The sequence below is a fragment of the Pagrus major genome, chromosome 12 (assembly GCF_040436345.1).
Source record: "Pagrus major chromosome 12, Pma_NU_1.0".
Lineage (NCBI taxonomy): Eukaryota > Metazoa > Chordata > Actinopteri > Spariformes > Sparidae > Pagrus > Pagrus major.
The window spans coordinates 13,538,481-13,560,586 of NC_133226.1; the positions used below are offsets into that span (position 1 = coordinate 13,538,481).

General features: G+C 41.1%; 1 protein-coding gene across 1 annotated transcript; it reads right to left on the reverse strand.

Moving 5' to 3' along the window:
* Positions 1 to 15,140: 15,140 nt before the first annotated feature.
* On the reverse strand, positions 15,141 to 21,426 carry LOC141005696 (protein AMBP-like). Its single transcript, XM_073477657.1, has 10 exons — positions 21,205 to 21,426; positions 19,554 to 19,696; positions 18,873 to 18,949; positions 18,594 to 18,710; positions 18,134 to 18,235; positions 17,819 to 17,874; positions 17,353 to 17,446; positions 17,014 to 17,181; positions 15,521 to 15,694; positions 15,141 to 15,307 (listed from the first exon to the last, which is right to left on the reverse strand). The coding sequence occupies exons 1-10, from the start codon at positions 21,322 to 21,324 to the stop codon at positions 15,285 to 15,287; spliced, it is 1,074 nt and encodes a 357-aa protein (XP_073333758.1). The 5' UTR covers positions 21,325 to 21,426; the 3' UTR covers positions 15,141 to 15,284.
* Positions 21,427 to 22,106: the final 680 nt, after the last annotated feature.

The window sequence follows — 22,106 nt, forward strand, 5'->3', positions numbered from 1 at the left end:
TCCAAAATCTACATAGTGCACCTTTAATGTTTACACAGTAGATGCACACTTCCTTCTTAGCGGTGATACAGAAAGAAAATAGTGAAACTGCTTACTGCAAGGTCTGTGGATTATCTCGATAACCAGGTCATGATTTCTGGAAAGAGACATTGCTGTTCTGTTTTTCAGATGTATTTTTTTTCCCACATTGAGCTCCACAAGCAAAGTGTCATCTAGCTCCATTACATTCAGGATTAACTCAGCAACTCACACCAAAACAATCTAGATGGATGACTAGCGCTACAGTTAAATCATGTATTTTTGATTTTTGGGTGAACTGTCCCTTTAAGCATCTTACATCTCTTCTTTACTGGCAGGGATACGTTTGTGCTATTGTTAGAGCAGCCGTTAAACTCGCTTTCTGGACTGCAGCTGAACCATCAGTGACCTCAGCTCAAATGTTCTGCTCCGACCACACCAGGCACTCCAATCTGATGCATTTCTTTGTCAAGCTCAACACCAGGAAAGTTAGCTCCTCTAAACACCAGCCCCCTCTGTGTTTTGATGCCGTGGCAGGCCGAACAGGCTATCTGGCTCGCTGTTCGCTTGTCCTTTCCTCTCTCCCTCCCGGTCTCTCACTTCTGCAGGATGTTTTTGTTGAGCTGGGTTCCCTATTGTTCACACACTGAGTTGGCTGGCCTCCCAGGGTTGCTGCTGGCTGCTAGGCCCCCTAATAGGTTCTTCATGTGCCTTGGCTTTCCTCGCTCGTCTTGGTCTGGCCTGTGCGTGGAGCGGCCTGCTTTAGTGAGCCGGACAACTCGAGGTATTTTGGGAGGAATTTTGACAATGAGAGAAAATCAGATGAAGTCCAAAAAAAAACTTTAAAGAGCTGCATCAAAATCACTTTATTAGCAAAGCAAAAAGGCCACGTTGGCAAAAAGATAAAACCAGTTACATTCATTTATTGTCTGCTTTAGTGTTCCATCGATAAGTTCGCTAAAATATCACTGGTGGGTCGATGTTACAGCAGCTGCAATCAAATGCGTCTGTGTGATTATCTTCCATCTCCATTCAAAAGGCCATTGTTCGGCGGCTCATAAACTATTCATATCCATGCTCACACCCCTCATTCGAAGGGTTACACTTGATCTGTAAGACACAAGATTAACTGAACATCTTGTGAGACACGTAAAATGTAATTTAATTGGTTTTGCAACACTGAATTCCTCATTTTCTAACGGCTCCTGTTCAACACACATACATTAACAGGAGCTTTGATTGTGAGACCCTGCGTGTGACTTCCTCAAAGTGCCTCAGTATTGACATGATTGCGGTGGGATTGAGTAAGACAAACAGCTTTTTTGAATGAGATGTAGGATGAGAACACAGATGAGGAACTTTAAGAGTTGCTGTGGGAACCTGTGGAGTGATGAAAAGCCACACAAAGAGGAACTTTAAGCAGCGTTTAACCGTCCATCCAGTATCAGGTTACATGATAGGTTGTCATTTTACTTCGTGTTGCCCTCCACATGACATCTGCAAACTGTTTAAAGGACCAGTGTGTAGGATTATCTGGCATCTAGCGTTGAGGTCGCAGATTATATGCTCTACGCATGCTCGAAAGGGGGCCTGTCGGTCAAAGAAAGTGACCACAAATGTGCCTGTTGAAAATTATTGTACAATAATAAGAAAGGTTTAGATGTGCTAAGATTATTATGGTTTTGAAATAAATATAAAATTTTCCCTCATGCATGGAACGGACTGGGCAGCCTGTACTGATCAGTTCCAAACAAGGGCTAATTCTTAAGTAATGAAAACACAATGACTTGTTTTTTGGTGATATACACTCGTTAAAACATAATTATGAATATTATATTCCATTTCCTCCAGTTTACCCCCTAAATTCTTCACACCTTTAAATGACCACATTGTTTGTTGTTAAGGTGAAACTAACTTACAGTGCTGTTTTCCCTCTTCCCCCTCTGACAATGCAAAGTACTCACGCAATATTCTTCAAAATGCTTTATGGAAACACGGCAGAAATGTTAAATAACTCTAACCGTGGCAACTCAAAGTCACTCAATTTTAATTGGATTTCTTTCAAATCATGACATCACCCACAATTTGTCTGAAATGTCCACCCACATAGGTGTGTATGTTGTCTGATGAGAGCCTTTCCCTCCCTCCTCTCTTAGTTTTCTTGCAACTCTTAGGACGAGACAACTCATGTTCCCATCATTCGTTTTTGGTAAATAAGAGTTTGGTGATGTCACCTTTTTCCCATCATTACTTCTCCACCCAACTTTCACCTGACTAGATCTAGATCTAATGAGCCAGAGTAATTGAAAATACCTGTGTGGGTGTGCAGGGCCTTCCATATGTTTACAGTAATTAATGAACTATGGCACAGAAGACAGACAGCAGTCTGGACATGTGCTTAGTGCTCACAGCTTTTCTTGGAATTTTCCACAATTAACACGCCTGAAGCCTCATTCATAAGGATATCATGTGATGTTTTTGGATTAAAGGGGCACTATAGAGTTTTGGAGAAGAAATTATATTCATGATTATAAATGAATGAGGTAAAACTCAGAAATATTTGTATTTTTTCCATAACTGGATAAACAAGCTGTTCTCAGAGGAAAATAAGGTCACCAGAACACTGTTTGAAGCGAGAAAGGTGGCAGGGTCCGCCAAATATAAATAAAGTAAAACAGTATGACATTGTGTTGTCCTTTAAGGTCAGTTTATATCAGTTTATTCAGTCATGAAAACAGAGTGTTTGTTTATTTAGTTTGTTTAGGCATAAAAAAAAACAAGTCAATGAAGATCTTTCACTTCTGATTAAAATGTCTTCCCCAAAACTACATGGCGCACCTTTAATATTACAGTTACATTAATGTGTATGATGTTTAAGGTTAAGGCTCATTTGAACTACTTCATATACTGTAGGCTAGTCTAATCTACAGCAATGCTTTATGTTCTATAAGATCATCATACGTTTCACCTGTGAGAACCAGGTATCTCTGAAAAGTCTTTTCATGGTGTCAGAGTGTGGAGCTTGACAGTTTTACAGGACAGGCCTCTGTTTGTTTATTTGGATCCTGCAACCACGACTCTTCCCAGTGTCCATAATCACATCCCTCTGCCTCATTTCCTCACTCATCAGCACATTTTCTCTGGATTCATCCTGTGAGATGTCTGGATCTATGTTTTTTTGCTTTTCTTGGTCGCAGTCATTTCACAGAATGGAGCATAAAATCATCATCATCAACCACAGCTCCAGCCCATATTGCAGCACAGAGTCAGTGCTCATGGTGGATGACAGTGAGCTTTAAATCCTGCTGATACAACACTTTCTCCCTGAAAACAAAAACATGTCTGTCGCTAAACACGACCGAGGGAACACCCCCTCCCCAAAGTCTGCCCGTGAGTAAGAAGGGGAGTAAAAGAAATAAAGTGAGAGAGAGAGAGAGAGAGAGAGACAGGTGGTCGGGCCGGTCTTTTCCTTGCCCTCCGCTCCTTTTTGAACTTTTCTTTCATTCTTCCAGTTCATTCTGTGCTTCTTTCCATAGCGCTAGTGACAAGGCGCTCCATTCACTGCCTCATTCTTCCACCCCTCCCTCCTCCCTCCATCTCCCTCACACACCCCGACCCCATCCCCTCCCTCCCGGCTCCTTTGTCTAGCTTGCGGGGGCCTGCTTTAGCTGCTATTCACCAGCCAGACGGACCGCCATTGACTGGACCCCCCTCTATCCTCCCCCCTATCATCCCTCCCTCCCTCCGACAAACACCCTCACACACACAAATGCACACAGCAACCTGGCCATTCCCCACCCTACGCCCTGTATCAGGCAGCTGCTATGCTAATAGGGAGGAAGGGATGGATGGACGGAGGGAGGGAGGGAGGGATGAGGAGGACAGACAGAGCAGCCAGCCTATAGTAAAGGGACGGAGGGAGGGAGAGCAGGGAGAGTGACCCCGCTCCTCCATCTCCATAGCCATGCCAGAGCAGCAGCAGACCTCCTGTTACACAAAGGGAGTCCCCCGGCCCTCCTCCCCCCCCTCCTTCCACCCCTCTGTTCCCCTCTTTCTCATTCAAATCCATTTTATACCCCAGTGGTAAAGGGAGCTGTAAGTGCAGTATGTAAAGTAACCTTACTCCTGCCCTGCGGGCGTAACCATTCAGGGCTCAACACACAGAGAACAGCCTGTGTGTGTGTGTGTGTGTGTGTGTGTGTGCGTGCATGTGTGTGCGTGTGTGTGTGTGTGTGTGTGTCCATTCCCTTGCTTTGTTTAGGACTGCAGCCCATACCTCCACACACACATGCAAGTGACACCTGTCCTTGAGTCAAGTTGCATCTCCCTTCCTAGACACATTAGAGACATGCATTCTTAATACACACACACAAACACACCAGTCACTGTTTGGTGTTGGGTGATTTATACACTTAGTTGCCAATTTATTTGGTACACCAAGCTAAAAATAACACAGCAACCCTGCAAGAAATGCTACTCACAAAAGTTTTACCGATTTAGATGCGTGTTCCAACTTAATGGTCATTTGGGAGGCTGTTGTTTGAATTTTAGTGTGTTACACAGGTGTTCATAATATTTTGACCACCCCCTTTAAATATCGGAAGTAAATGGACTGATGCCACTTAATATGGCATTTATGACCTAAACTAATTTGCAATACTTGTCCCTAGTTTGACTTTTAGTGTAGAAAGAAAGTAAATAGAGGTCACTAATTTTATACTGGGTGGAAAATTATATTTGCTTCTGCAAAGAAGGTTATGTTTTCGCTTGTGTCACCAGTTTTTGCCCATGTTGTTGGTTTGTAAACAGAATTTCACAAAAACTACTCAATGGATTTCCACAAAACTTTGAAGGAGGATGGGTCTTAGCACAGAATAGACCACTTTAACTTTTGGTGTGGATCCAGATAAAGGGATGGATCCAGGAAGCGTTTTCTCACTTTCTTCAACATTGCGAGACAAGGTGGAGGTATGCATTCTACCAGTCTAGTTTATTTATTTATTTATTTTTTCATTGTAATCTGCATGATCAATTTGGAAGTGAGTGGATTTAATCAAAAGTCAGATGTAATACGCTGCTTTAAAGTGTTAGTCAGACTGATCATACTTTGTGTGTTGGCATGTTTGTGTCAGCAGCTTTTTTTTTTCTGGTGTGTTTGGTGTGTTTTGGTGAGGGGGGCTGTGTGTGTGTGTGTGTGGAGGGGGGGTGTTGGCAGGAAGGCATTTCTCTGTCCCTCCTGTTCTGTTATTTACCCCTGTGCAGTGTGACCCTGTGCCCCATCAGGGAGGCACGTCCCATTTGACATCTGCCTGTTTGCAGGGGTGGGGGGTACAAGGGGTGGGGTGCCCATATGGAGCTTCAACATCACCACCCCCCCACCCCCAAAACCCAGCCTTCCCCCCCTTCCTGATGCACACACACACACACACACACACACACACACACACACACACACACACACACACACACACACACACACACACACACACAAGCACACACACAACTCCAACACCATATCTCCTGCACCCTTTGTTCCTCCATGTGTGTGTGTGTGAGAGTGTGTGTGTGCGTGTTAGATGTCATGTCATTCCAACACACAGACCTGCTGCTAGCTAGCTAGGATAGATAGATAGATAGGTAGATAGATAGATTACATTAGCATTTAAGTTCTAAGTGCCTCATATCTATCTATACATGTCATTTGGATGGATAGACCAATCCACCCATCCATCCGTACTCAAATTCTGCTGTCCTTATGTGTTGCATGATAGGGTGTAACAATTACCCTGTATGGATTATCCTCCTACACAATGATTCAGTGTGCTGGGCGCACAATGAGCAGGCTGGCCGCAGGGCTGGATCTAGGCTAACGAGCTCGGTGGAGTTTAAATGGCCCAGTGTAACACTGACAAAAACTGTCGGTGATACTGCGCTCTGTGACAGCACTTTCTCTGTCAGGGCCTGCTGCCTTTGTCCGACAGGCTGTTAACGATAATACCTCTTGTTAAAGGGCTTAAAGTGAATTAGGTTGTTAATACATATTGTGACACAGCTGTTGCAGTTTTTTTGTGTTATGGTAAAGAAAACAAGGCTTCGATGGCTTTGGAAATTAATCTCCATATGCATCGCCTCAGTTGTGTCTTTCGAGCTGTGGGCTTTTGAAAGAATGCAGGAGGGTGAGTAAGTGCACGCCCCATCCTATATTTAGGTTAGGTGCAGGTGAACAGCAGATGAATTAGAGGGTATGCACTGACTGGAATAGCATCCAACTTTATTGCAGCCATTCCCAAACTCAAGAATGACTCAGTCAAACTTGAAATTGCAAATTCTTCTGTCACTGACATTGTGTTTCCTGCAAAGCCACCCAGCAGTACAGGTCAGGGTCAGATGGTGCACATATCAATTTCAAATTTAAGTTACTTACTGTATTTATTTATTATGAATGACCGCTCGCAGCCCACCTGATGTACCTTCACAGCCAACATAGAGCCATCATTAAAATGGAAAACATCTCTTTACTTTACATTCATATACTTCCAGAAGGCCTTCTATTTGGGCTCTCATGGGACACGACGCCCTACTAGAAAAGTTCATCACACTATCGACACCCTTCATGCAGAGTAGTGCACAATGGACCTTGACCAGAACATTTTACCATGGCCACTGGTGTCAGACAAGGCTGCCTGCTCGCAGTGGGTTGGATCATAAGGAAAAACGACAGAGGGACACAAATCTGGAATACACTGGATGCTGAGGTCCCAGCTAGAAGATCTAGATTTTGCAGATGGCATAGCCTAAATATCATCCACCAACCCACAGATACAAGCCAAGACGGACCTACAAGTAACAAAATTGGCCAAGACAGGCTTTATCATCAACATAAACAAGACCCAGGTAATGCACATCAACAACAGCAGCAATTACTCCATCTAACTGAAATGTGCAGATCTTCACCTATCTTTGAAGTGTTGTGGGCAACAATACAGGGCCTGATGAAGAGATTCATGCCCAAATTGGAAAGGCTAGAACAGCTTTTGTGACAATAAAGAAAAACACCAGTCTCTGGATATTCAACATGTTAAATCAGTGCTGCTCTCTGGCCCAGAAACATGGAGGACAACAAAATCCTCGACACACAAAGTCCAGAACGTTGTCGACACGTCTCAGAACGATCTTAAAGTTACAGTTGTCAAACACCAGCAGAAATGTAGATTTGTTGGAGAAAACAAACAATTAAAAAAAACTGACATCTATGTAAAGAAAAGGAAGTAGGGTTGATTTTGACACAGAAACTGGATTCAGTGTAACCAGACAGGCTCTGACACTAAACCCACAATGGGGAAAAGACACACAAGGGAGACCCAGAAACAGCTGGAGGAGGTCAATAGAGACAGAGCCAAGGGAATTAAAGTACACTTGGACAGAGCTGGAGAGGGCAGCCCAGGACCGAGGATGATGGAGTTGTGGATGACCTACAACCAGCACTGTGCGGTATTTGTGAGATGAAGCCACACTTTGGGACTTTTCTTCCTTTCTGCCATGACTCCTTCTTGTTTCAGCTGTCCAGCAGCATAGATCCATGCATTTGACGTCACTGTTTTGCAACATGCAACTGTCAGAAAATCATCAAGCAACTGATAAGCTCCGAGGCATACGATGTTGGCATATCGGACAATTTGGAACCTGCTCTCCCCAATTTCGGTTCTCAATTTCCATCCCTATGCATGTGTATATATGTGTGTGTACACACATGTGTGTATACATGTGTGTCAGGGAGTAATTACAGAGAATAAAGGCCTGGTTGTACAGAGTGAAACTGTGGGTTTTGAAGTGAGATGGAAGATGCTTTTCTGTTTGGCTGAGCAGACTCAATGGTCCTATTCAGCCAGCCCCCTTACTGCCCATTGTCCCACCACCACCAGTCCTCCACACACGCACGCACACACACACACACACACACACACACACACACACACACACACACACACACACACACACACACACACACACACACACACACACACACACACACACACACACGGCTGTAGGGACTGAGTGGGATTGGAGTGGAAGCCTGGAGGAGAAAGAGGGATGAAGTGAGCTCACCCTGAATCTGAGTGAAGTGAGGAATAGAGTGATGCCTAATGATGTTTTATTTTTAGTTGGTAGAATTGTCCGACAGCAATGTGATGTTTTTTATGAGTGGTGTCATTGCGTATAAAAATGTACGAAAGGATTACTATGTCACAGTGGAACCAGGGTGGATAAATCAATAATTTGTCTTTGTCTTAAATTAAGTCTGCAGGACACAGTCAAAAGACATGAAAGTGAAAAGATTATGATTTTTTTAACCATCAGATTTGAACCAGAGATTCTTGACTTTCTCAGTTACAGCAACTCAGAGAGTCCCTCTCTTGAGCCTGTTTCGTTTGTTCGTTCTGGGCTATTGTAGAAACATGCAACATGGTGGACTCAACACAACATAACATCTTTGTCTTAAAGGTGATAATAAGCAAATTAAAACATAATTATCAATATTAAATTTGATCTCTGCCAATAGATGCTCCTAAATCCTATACATTGTATCTCTAATGTCCAGTTTTCCACAGTTTTCTCAGGTCAAGACAACACAGGTTGTCACCATCTCATACCCCTCATCCAGCAGTTAACCAGCTCCACACGACCGAAAAGACCCTCACACAATAGTCTGTATACAAGCACACAGTGGTCACACAATTGTCTGGCTGTGGGTATGAGGAACCGACACTCGTCGCGGGTTAATGATCGTCGGCCATTGGTCTGGAGCCCATTAGGCCATTGATCTGGCTGCGTCTTTTATGCCACCTGGGGAAAGGAATGTGCTCGGTCTCCCTATTGTGTCTGCAAGTGTCACAGAGTGGTCATACAGCGTGTGTGCTTGTGTGTGTGTTAAAGAGCAGCCAATCAAAGGAGAATAGACCAGAGTTTCACACACTGTGCAGAGACAGTGGAGGGTTGCATATTCTTGAGGTCAGTTGGTCAAGGGTCATTGGGTCCGGACTGACTTTAACAAAGAAACGAAGAAAGACCGAAAACTTACATCTTAACGTTTAGGAGCTCACACTGACTGTATACATGAACACAAATATGTAAACACATTCAGACAGTCTTGCTCAACACGATATACACTCAAACACTACTGCGCAAAGTCTGAAGAAACATGATGAACGATAATGCAGAGCTCAGCACCTCTGGTGACTACGTGAGGCGCATACATACACACACCACACACACAAAGGAAAGAAAGGAGCTTCATTCATAGCTGCCTCTGAATTTATCACCTCCTCTTATAAAACATCCTTCATTAAAGACAATAAAACCCCTCAGTGGGGGGAAAACATCTAATTACAAGCACTTTGGTTAGTCTAATTGAGCAGCTTTTTCCTGCATTTCTATTTGTTTAACAGTCTTAAATTAGTGACTCACTAAAGTGGAGTTTGGATGAGGCAGACTACCACTTACTGGTAACCTGGCATACATTATAACGGGTGTAGGAATTGCCAGGCTTACAAAGTGAGAACACAGGACTATTTCAAAATGAATTTCTATTAAGATAAGGAAGGTCATGTGTGCTGTTAGATTAGTAATGTACTAAAGGGTCATTTATTTATCTCTCAATAACAATCATTACAGTCTCCAGTGGTAAATATAATTTTTTAATTCAATATTTGTGTTACACACAATCTGTTCAGTTGCATTGTTTGTGTTAGGATAATAGGTACAGTGTGTACAGTTAGCAAAAGTTTTAAGCTGAATTAATCCAACGATCACCTGACACCTAATTGAACTTAAAGGTGCAATATGTTACAATTAACTAGTTAGCTCAGTTAGCCATTCAGCTGAAGTGTTGGTGTTTACGATGTCAGTTTTAAAATGTTGCAAAACAGTCAATAATCATTTACTCCACAGTCGATTCGACACGATAGGAAAAGGAAACGTAAATGAATTCTAAAGCGTTAGTGCACATCTGGGACACATTTATTTGAGTCTGAAAGTGAAATGTACTGGATGTAATCAAGCGGAATTGTTAGCTAAGAAGTGGCTGATGCTAACCTTAGCTAATGGGGTTATCAAATATGGTGATTTCCCTCCAGATTTTCACTGTCCATCATCTCTTCAGTTGCTGATCAATCAGGAAGCAGTGAAATTATGACGTTTTTACACAACTTGCAACTGGAACACAGCAGTACAACATTATCCACCACGAGCCTGACGTCAGAGGAAAATGGCTGCCGCGTGAATATGGTCTATTCGATCTGATTGATAGCCATTTTATTGACATTTAAACTTATATTCCACTTATTAGTTCACCTAATTTACAACAGTATCTCCTGGCAGCTGACATTAGCTTACCAGCACTGTAGATGTGGATGAACTGTTTCCGCAGCCACATAGCTTAGCTAGCTTAGTAGAATAATTTAAACTGAATTATTAAGTCTATCTATTAACCTACTCATGACCTACTCATTAAGAGTGCATCTAATGGTTGGTAAAGGAATAGTAGCAGCTTATAAATCAAATATGTATTAAAATTTGTTTTGACACAATCAGGTGGTCATTCCATTTAAGTCTTATATGAATCTTCTGGATTGGATTCATTATCTCGGTTACCTGTGTTTCATTTTTGCTGCTATGACAGCTGAATTTTCCTCTGGGAATTAATAAAGGTTTATCTTCTTAAAGCTAATCTTTTAGTTTTCGTTTATTACTTCACTAGTTTCCCACACAAGCCTCTACTACTAATCTCAGTGATATTAAGTTATTCAAGTGCTTTCTCTCCAAACATGAACTCCTTCCAGAGTTCCAAATTCTGTCTTTTTGGAGAAAACATCTGTTAGATCTCAGACTTACTGAAAACGCTCACATGACACAGCTGGGGTTTAGGGGAGGGGGTTCACAGGGGCTTTAAATGTCGGGGGCCGCCAGTTGGTCGGCCATGTAATCAGAGTTGAACTTGAAGAAGGAAAGAGAGTGATGTTCAACACAAGATGAGAGAGAATAATGTGTGTGTGTGTGTGTGTGTGTGTGTGTGTGTGTGTGTGTGTCCTCAGGACAATAGACAGTGGCAGCAGCAGCAGCTGACCAGAGAATCCCTTCGTCTTTTGTCATCTCCACCACACACACACTCTGTCTCCCCCCCGTCCTCCCCTCCTCACCACATTGCTGCTCATCCCTCCTCCCTCTCTTCCTGATCCGGCATTAAGGGACTTCTGCATCTCCTCTTTCTTTCTCTCTCTCCTTCTCTTCATCTCTCCTCTTCCTCCCGTGTTGACTTCCATGTCTTCTTCTGTCCATTCTGCTCTTCAGAGACACATGTTCTTTCAATATCTGCTGTGTGTGTATGTGTCTTGGTATGTCTGTGTTTGTGCAAGTACGTGGGTTTGTATATATGTGTTTTCCAGCCTTTGCTCCCAAAGAATGTAACCTCTGAGTTACTCTCACACACTCAGTAAATATCTCCATTAGAGGCCACATGTTACCTGTGTGTAAGTGCAGCTCCCATCTGTGTGCACTGATGTCTGTTTCACTTTGTTTTTAGGTTGGTGGAGGATTTTTGCGGCTCCATCCTGAAGTAAAAGTGGGCTCACCAACTCAATATACATTATTATATTATATAATTAATATAAATGTAAATCCTGCATTCAAAAGCTTACTTAAGTAAAAGTATTTAAGCATTCAGGGTTTTAAAAAAGTACTCAAAAATCATAATTGAATAAAAGTAAAGATAGAATGTTAAATATTACTTAGGTAAAAAGTCAGTCACCCATATGAATAGTAATTGAGTAAAAAAAGTATCTGATATTAAATGTACTTAATTATCAAAAGTACATATTTGCTCTGATGCAGCCTGTAATCTGCAAAGTAACTAGTAACTAAAGTAATCAGATAAATGTAGTGGAGTAAAAAGTACAATATTTGCCTCCAAAATGCAGTGAAATGAAAGTTTAAAGCAGCAGGAGGTGGAAAGTAAAACCACTAGTGGAGTGGAAGAATAAAGTAGTAGAAAATGATAATACTCAAGTACAAGTCCCTCAAAATTGTACTTAAGTACAGAACTCTGCAGAAAAATGGCCTGTAGGACAGATTTTTATATATTATATATGACACTATTAGATTGTTCATATGGATGCATTAATGTGTACACTGCATTTTAATGTTGTAACTGGTTTAACTACTTTATGGTCACCTACCTGGTCTGCTTCCCTTTAAAAGAACATTATGTAGAAATTGGCATTTTGTATATTTTGGCGCCCCCCACAGTTTCTGAGTGCAACACCACTGTCGTAAATACAAATCCCAGGTCTGTAGTAGTTTGTCAGACGTAATGTAGGTGCTAACTACAAACAAAACTCATTACGTCTTGAAGTAAACATGTATGTAACGCTGTGATCCTGCCCTCTCAATGAAGTTGTGCAGAAACAAGTGATGCAGGGCGGAGTGGTTGAGACAGAGACATCATTCATCGTATTACAAGACACTGTACCATCAACATGATTACCACAAATGTTGATTTACATGAAACTATCTAAGAAGTTTAAGGTGAGGTGGTTTCTATGTAAAATATGAATATGAAAAGTATTTTAATAACCATAGCTGTCCAAATGTAGTGGAGTAAAAAGTACAATGTTTTCCTGTAAAATGTAAAAGCACAATAATGTGCCTCAAAACTATAGATTATAGGTTTTTTTGGTGTAACGTATTATCATGAGGTAAATGTTGATTGCACAATATAACGGCTACAGAATAATGAATCCATCTATGTTTAGATTTGTTCCCTATAAACCTCGCTTTCACTGTACAGTTTTGTCTGCCACCGTGCACGAAATCTCCTGGGAAAAGGAAGGTTAAATGACAATTTAGCAGTCACGTTGGAACCATTTCTATCTGCTTTCACATCTCTATTATAGACTAAATGATTGAATAAACTCCCATTTTGTGCTGTGATGTTGTTACGTGTCACTCTGAGCCAGTTGTCTTTGCAACAGCAATGCCAACGATAATACGAATTGGAAACGCCCGGGGGTGGTGAAAGTTGTCCTTTGCCTCTTTAAGTACAGTACCTGAGTGAATGTAGGTCCACTTGTATTATGTAAAGTTTGGGAAGTTTCCTGTCAAATATGTGGTCAGCGCTGCCTTTCTTTGCAAGGCATTGGAAAGTTTTCTACATGACCGCTCAAAGTTATCGCTTCCTCTCTCTTTTCATGAGAACTTGCTCTCAGTTTTTCCCCTCTCTCTTTCTCTTCTCCTCAAAAGCAAACTGAAGTGTGTCACATAGGTTTCTTAGTGAGTGCGCTCTCGCTATCTGAATGTGTGTGCGTTTGTGTTTGTGTGTGTGTGTGTGTGTGTGTGTGTTTGGTCGCTCTCCTCCGGCCAGCACCAGGTAATGTGGCCTGGTACGGAAGGTCACCGCTGTGATGTCACTTCCCCTTCCTCTCCGGATATTCCCAGCATTCTACTGCCAGCAGTCGGGAACTCTGGGAACTAAGAGCAGGAAGCCTGGCTCCTTCACGGGAGAGGGAGAGAGAGAGAAGGGAAGAGAGAGTAATAATGAGTGTATGTGGTGATCTTGCAGCATTGAATGACTCATTTGCCGTAAAAACAATCAACGTAAACAGCGAGGAGAGAGTTAGAAAATAGACGAGCTAATGACACAAAAATGAGGAGGTGCTGTTTGAGGAGGTGTAGTGTTTATTTAAATGTGTCAGTGTGTGTGCATGTATCTAAGTTGAGATGGTGTGAAATACACACAAATCATCAATAGATGAAGCAATATCGCCTCCTCCTGGTTATGCTGAGTCAATGAAAAACAGAGGCCATGTAGACAAAGCCCCATTTAACCCTTGTGTTTTGATGAGATTGCCTCTGTTCCTTCACTGTATGTGGTCCAACACAGCCCACTGCTGTGTGTATAAAATACAGTGATGATAATGATTTCAAAATCTTTAGTTCTTTAGATGAATATTTCTTTCTTTTCTTTAAACCTTAGTTTAAAAACCCAAGTTTCATGAGTTGCAGTGGTTAACCCTCTACATTACACATTTAGTGGGGGGGATGATTCAGAATGCCCTTCAAGAATTATTACACCAAATAAGGAAATATCAGACGCTGACATCTCACCACGCAATGGCCTGCTTCTGGTTCAGATCTGGCAAACAGGAGCGGACCACCTAAGTTCAGTCATTTCTTGCGGTATGTGGGCCGGATGAGGGTGTGTGGTACAATTTTGCTGTCTGGGACAAGATGCAGTCACAAAATTGTGCAGTTGAGATCAAAATGAAGGCTGAGTTTAAAGAAGGCTGTAGTCCGAGAAAGGGGACCACGGCCATCTTCGAACTCGCCCGACCAGGAAGCAATAGAGTGGTGCGGTAGAGTCCTAAAACCTGGACATCAGTCTGCATTTTTGAGCTTCTGGTTCCCTTGTCTCATAGTTGATGGGTTTTTTGAATTGGTTTTCAGTTAAATGCCTGAAATGAGGTCTGTGGTTACCACAGGTTTAAGATATTTACGCATTTTGTTCTACAACATAAAATACATCATTAAATGTCCCACAATTTAATTATAAAGCGCTTACGTGTCTTAAAATTGTGGCTAAATGAGACTACAGAATTAACATTAAACGTCATCATGACTCATCTACTCACTATTCTGTCTTTACAGGCCGACTCCCGTTGTAAACTATTCTAACTCTAACTTTACAGCTTGTGGATTGGTCAATTGATGGAAAACGTGGATAGTAATTGTAGTCTGTTTATAGCCTGACATTAGGTTTTTACTTCTAGCCATTTAATTTACACTTTGAAAATCACAAAAGCTGGGTTATCTGTGAAGACTATCTTGCTGAACAAAACTTGGAAGTATCATAAACTCTGCTCTTGTTGCAGAGCCTTTTTTCAGTTATAATACAAAACCCAATTCGAAAATCCCATCAGCTTTTTGATGAGGGTACCAAAGCGATTGCTAACTTCCAGGTTGGCCTATAAAATACGTCATCCTTACATCACTCCATTGCATCATGGGAATCCTTTAAACAATAAACAAAATGAATACTAAATAACAGCAACAAAGAAGACACAGAGGAGAAATGGAGTAATGACTTGTTTTATTGGATATAATCATTAGTGCTTCAACCAAATCCTGTTCCTTTATTGTGCTATAATGTGATGCTGGTCCACGTTACATCTCTGTATGAAGAGTTCGGAACGAGCTGGGATGTTTCCTCATCTCACTCACTGTTCTGCCTCCAGGAGCTCTGTGTCAACAAAAGAGCAAACATACAGTAAATACTTTTTTAATATGTGGGTGGAGTTTTGGTGTGTTGCTTGGTATTGTGTTTGCATGAAGACAGAGGAGTTTCATCACGTCATCCTTCGGTGTTGGCAGTTATGCCAGAATCCTCTGGGTTGTCTAAATATTTCTCAGATCGGCATTTTTGCATTTCCTTATATCTCCTTTATTATCTCACCATCTTTCGGCAGGCCGCAGTACTCCTCACACTCAGCCTTGCTGTAGAACTTGTTGGCGTTGGCCTGGCAGATGCCCGTTTTGTAGGAAAAACACGCACCGACACTGGACTCAAAGGCCCAGGTGGTTGGCTGTCCTGTGCATGGTTGGGGCACCAAGGGCAGACGGCACACAGCTGTGGAGTCAGATCAAAGGAGTGTTTTTCATCTATTTAGAGCAGGGGTGCCCCAACTTTTTCCATCAGAGGGCCAAAGATGAAACTTAATGGTGGGCCATGGGCCAAAAGCAAACATGTGGAAGCCCATTTCCGCCAGTTAAAGAAAACCAATTGATGAAAATTTTGCCTTTATGAAAAAAAAGTTCCCATGGTATGTCATAAATGCTGACTTTTAATCTCAGAATTATTACTTTTTAGCTCATAAATGACTTTTATCTCAATTTTGACTTTTTATAATCTCAGAATTATGATTTCATATCTCAGAATTATGATGCATCATGGGAATATTCAACATTTACAAAATAGTCATCTTTTATTTTTATCTAGCTGAAATTGGCTTCCATACAAATACCTGCTGTATTATTAAGATGCTAAATGGTACTAGGATCCAAAGCTCCCTTAATTGACTGACTTGATTATGAAAAAATATTAATAATTAGGGATCCTTCATATTTAAAGAGCATTGTAATACTTAAAAAAATAAAACAGCATAAACAATTGTATAATTCTGGAATAAAAAAAATTCACTCAAAACATCTGGCGGGCCAAATTGAACATTGTAGCGGCCCCACTTGGGGCAACCCTGATTTAGATGGCTCTCCTTTTGTTTATTGTTCACATTCTCACATCTGAGCTTCATAACAGGCAACATTACTTCATTCTGCCCTAAAGGGTAAACCCAGTCCCTTGGTCAGGGACCAAGGGACTGGGTTATTAATTGGTCATTAATTGGTCTTCAGACCTTTCTGCCAAAAGCCTTTAAGAAGTCAGGTGACGCAGTATAAAGAGCGACAACGTAGGTAGCTGTAGGTAGGAGGTTGGCTGGGATGGATAGGTAATACACAGGACCTTCACCCAGCAAACTGCTATTCGTGTCCTGTGTGAAACCAACAGTTGGCTTGGGCGATATTCAAAATTTCATATCATGATATTGTCCTGACCTGAATATCGCGAAAGACGATATTATTGTCTCATGGGAAAGAGTACATATAGCCTCATTCAAACCCCTTGGCTCGCCATTTTCTCTTTCTTCAAACACAAAATATTGCCAAACAGGCGAGCTGGTGTTCTTCCTAGAACCTAAGTCTTCTATGTCGGTATGTTAAAGTTCAAATATTGAGGTGCGTTGCCTTCGCTGCTCAGTGTGCATTTTCTTTTCAAAACAAAAGCCTGAAGATACCATAATAGCTGTTCAGTATTTGATATTGTAAAAAATATGTAATATCATCCCATGAATATATATATAAGATATTGCATTTTCATATTTTAGTCCTCACCCTCAGTGCGACAACTCTGCAGACACTCTCTCTCACTCGCAAAGTTATTCTGGTTGCCCAAACAGCCTCCGTACTTGAAGAGTTCACAGCTCATTGAGGAGGAATTGTAGAAGTAGCGGTGGTGTAACCCAAAACATGGTCCTGTGTCTGGCGCTGCTCCACAGGCCTCTGTGTGGGAGAGTGAGGAGCAGAGACAGCACAAGGAAGGATGGATAGATAGCCATTAATTGCCACATCAGAATCAGCATCTCTTCTCTTCCTTTCTTACGTTATTATGCACTATAATATCTCAGAATATAAAGGTACGCTGTCATTCAGCTTAGTAAGATAATTACTTACCGGTTGTGTTGAAAAAACTGTCATCAGTCAAACTGTTACCAGAACCCTCCGTGCCACCAGACTCTAAAGTGGGCACTACGTTCCTCTTCACCCGCTGTGTCACAGTCACAGACAGACTCAGTTAGATATATAAAAAGCCACTCTGCCCTTGGTCTGTTTTAAAATTCTTTGAGACAGCAACACAACTCTAAACTACATTTTTCTATATTAAACAACAGCACTAAAACAAGTGATGGGGGGCAGAGTGGCTGATACAGAGACACCATTCACCCTATTACAAGACACTGTGCCATCAACATGATTTTGAAGCTTTTATTTTAAGGTCAAAAAGTTACATAATGTTGCTTTAAAGCAAGAAAAAGAATAAAACGAGAGCCAAAATATATCTATTTAATGTAATACAATACATTTCAACATACATGGATTAGATAATTCAGGTTAGATTAATGAAGTGTAGTTTGAATACCTGAGGCTCAGGCTCAGTTGTCGGCTCAGCCACCTGCTCACCAGGAACACAGTCACCTGCAAAAAGAATAAAAGAAAACATGTCGTCTTATCACAACCATTCACTTTACAGCCACAAATGTGTACTCTTTTAATGTCTTCAGTTGTCTTATCATATTTTTTTTTGTGCTTTTGTTTTGTGTTTGTAAGAAGACTGACCTCCTGTAGCACAATAAAGATCTGAACTGTTTCAGTGACACATCAATGTGTCTTCGTTCAAATGTAGTGTAAAATAAAGGTGTGTGAGTGTGTGTGATGATCTGTGTCTGTGTTGTACCTTTGTCCTGCTTGATCACAATGGTGTCCTCACTCATTCCCTGTTGACTGACCAGTGTTTTGAAGTCCTCCAGCACTGTGGCTCTGACAGACGTAGTTCGACCTGAAGAAGACAGAGTGAATCAAATGAAGCAGATGCAAATCAAACCTTAAATATGGTGCGAGGAACAAGGATGTGTTCAGATTGAACTCAGAGTCGCTTCACAAAAAAATATTCTATTTTATTTAAACGATTAATAAGTCTAAATAATGAATTCATGTTCAATAAGATTGCCAACGAGGGGTGAAATGAATGAAATCTAATACTTGTGATGTTAAAAATGATGCATGCCACTGAAAAAACAAAAACACACATGGTTTGGTTTACTTTTTTAAAAGAAATGGTACTTCAAAATAAAATTCAACAACAAATAAATGAATAATGAAATGTTCCAGTGCATCTATGGAGAGTGTCCACTCACTGTAAAGCTTAAGTGAGGTGCTCTTATCCCCTGATGATTTCTGTTTGCTCATTATCACAATCGCATACTCATTGTAGTTCGCGTGAACCACGTAGGCGTCCACGTCTGCCCCCCATCCTGTTGAAAGGACACGGAGAGATACAATTCCTGTAAAAACTTCCTGGGGCAACATGAACTTGATTGAGAGAGATGCATCACTGTGAGATTATACAGAGGGAGACAGAGCGAGGGAGAGAGAGAGAGAGAGAGAGAGAGAGAGAGACAGAGAGAGAGACGTACTTGCAATGTGGTAATGAAATCGCCCAGGTGTGGAGGTCAACTCATAGTCCCCAGACATCTCCTTACATGTCCCATGTCTGCACATACACACAAAAATAACTTGGAAGTGGAACAAAACAAGTGAGGCTGTTTATATCTGGGGTCATATCTAATGCAGCCGGCCTGACTTAATCTGTCATTTGTGCAGAATGTCCCAGATAGCTATAAAACACTGTCAGCTTTGCATTACCAGTGTTGGAAGAAGTACTCTGATGTTTGAGTTAAGTAAAAGTAGCAAGAAATGTGTGTTACAACTCAAATATAGTTAAAGGTGCAATATGTAAGAATTTTAGTTTCAAACACTCAAGAATTAACTAAAACTATCAACATAATGTTGAAGAAACAACAGTTTCGACATTATTTCGAAGACGTCTCTGTGTTCTTTTACAGAGGTATCTATCGAAGTAGCCTAGCCACATTGTACCTAAAGAGGTGAAGGTCCAATAGTAAAAACATCAACAATCCCCCAGTGCTCTGAGCTCCTGGCAGAGTCAGCTAATACACCTGCTAACTGCACTTAGTAGCCAACGTCTGCTATAGTTAGCAGCACTTAGCGGTTCCTCTGGTGATATGCTGCCCCTATTTGTTTAAACTATGTGAGTATGTGTGTGTAAAAGTATGACGTATGCACTTCTTACAGACCTAAGTACAGTTCGAGTCGCCTTGAGTTTGTCTGCGGTGGCGCCGCTCAGCAGTACCAGTTTTCCAATGGCTGCATCACTCTTGTGACTTTGGATATGGGGGCATGTACTTGCCAGGGCGACATCATACCAGGTTCCCAAAAACTGTAAGAAATGGGAAGCATAACATGTTTATATTTTACTGACATTTTGCCTGTGTGTTAGCCAGTTAGCAGGAGGAGATTATATTTTGTGGTTATGGTTTACACAGGATCAACAAAGAGAGAGAAAAAAGAATTGGCTGAAGAAAAAAAATTGCTAAACAAGCAAGAAACAATTACATCATGGCGCTTCAAAAGGGCACATCCTACATGGTCGACAAAACTCAAACTCAGCATGTTGACTGACTAAGCAACATCATCAATATGCACTGCATACGCAAATTCAACACCATGTCAATCAAACAACGGCAATATAACATATAACTGTACAATACTCGACAACACTCCCCTGGTGCTCCAAGCTTCCAGTCCAGACTGCTAACTGCACGGCTAACTGAGCTAACTAGCTAATGCCAATGACAAATAGCAGCAGTTTATTCTAGTGATATGCAGCCCCCAGGTTTGTTGCTTTGAGAATGAATTAAGTGGCTAATTTTTACATACTGTACCTTTAATGTTATTGTAACATAATTGGCCTATAACATTTTTTTGCTAACAGCAGTATTTAATTTTTTTTTTTTTTTTAAATCAAAGATACATTGGGTCTTTCTTTTACTCGCTTCCAAAACAAATGCACTTGCTATCCACACGAAGATCTTTATGGAACGAGGAGGCGGTGCACATGGGGAATGTAGTCTTCATGCGCAGAAACTCTATTACTTTTCTCCACAGGGTGTGCCAAAAATCAACACAACACAACACAAAATGAATGTTCCTTGTGGTTGCTTAAACATTCTCAATATTTAAAGATGGGGTGAGCGACTCTAGAGAAACTGATTGTCGACACTCTGGGTTGGTGGCTTGGTTTGAACCACTATTGTTTATTGATGAGTCTTATGTCCAGATCTGGAATAAGACTTAACATGAATGTAATCTTTAGTCACCAGACACTCTTATTTTGCACATTGCAATATCAGTATCTACTGCAACCTTGCACAATCTAGGTCAAACTGTTTGCACTGCTGGACAAATCTGGACAGTCTTCACCTTATCTATTTATATTTATATTCGCACTCTATTTATATTTTCATAATTGTATTATGTCTGTTAAATACTTTTAGTATTGTTTGTTGTTTTGCACCTACACACCACAGCAAATTCCTCATATGTGTAAACTTGGCAATAAAAGCAATTCTGATTCTGATTAACAATCAATTTACTTTCTCCAGAATCGCTTATCCCAACTTTAATGCATGAAAATCAATCAAGGTTTTATCTTTTACTGAAGATATGTATTTTTCGGTCAATAACTTATAAAAGTTTCCTCAATCTGCAGGTTAAAAACATTCTATTCTGAAAATATTACATAAAGGGTATTAATCTAATAACAGTAAGAAAAAAGACAGAGTTGCATTTTTGCACCTCTGCCTTTTACCGTTTTATACTGAATGTGTTATCAAATATTAAACATAAAAGAGGAAACATGCAAGTCTGCAGAACTCAGTCACTCACCTGAGTCACATCAAAGTTCTCCTGTGTGGTGTAAAGAGGTTCTGGGAGTACAGGGAGCCCCTGGAGGCTGTAGGTCCACCCCAGGAGCAGCAGGGGAACAAGAATCACTGCTTTCTGCATCCTGTCAGCCTGTCTGCCTACTTGTCTCTGGAGTCCGAGACACTGAATCCCAGGAAGAGCCCACCTCCTTGCCTAACTGTTTCTTACACCCCCTCTCAACTCTTCAAAGCGGGACAGGGCATTGACCTATGTTTTGCTTGCACTCCCACCTCCAAGTCAAAAACAAACAAGTTAAAGAGCAAAGTTCTGCTTCTCTGTCTCTGGCAGCTGACCACTTAAACATTGGACCTCAAAGTTTAGGCAACATCAAAAAATCAATACGTGATCATGATCTGAGAGATTAACAACTGCAACATTTTATCCTGTTCTGATTATTGTGTTGTTCATGTACAGTTCTTTAAGGACCCTGTACATCACAGGAAACAACAGCTTGAGTTGTAGTTTCATATTTTACAGGTTTAGTTTTAGTTTCTAATTTTGTTAATCTCTAAAGGCAAATACCATACAGAAATGATGATGATTTATCAAAACCTTCCCATGCATTTTCTTCGTAGGCCTCAGCTATTGCTTTCATCAAAAAAAGCATCTGTCCAATCAGCATCAGCAAGGATCCACTTCCTCCCCTATTTTATTATAAGAGGGACATGAATTGGTCCCTGATAAGCAACAAAGCCCTAAATATGAAAAACTATAGATTCCGTAAAGGACAAGTTCACCCAAAAATGAACATTTTGAAAGTTTCGTCGTTCACAGCAAAACAGAGTTGCAGCATTTTTTAAAGAACTAATGACACAAAAACATTAAATGGATCCTTACAGCTCGTCATGCATAATCCAAGTCTT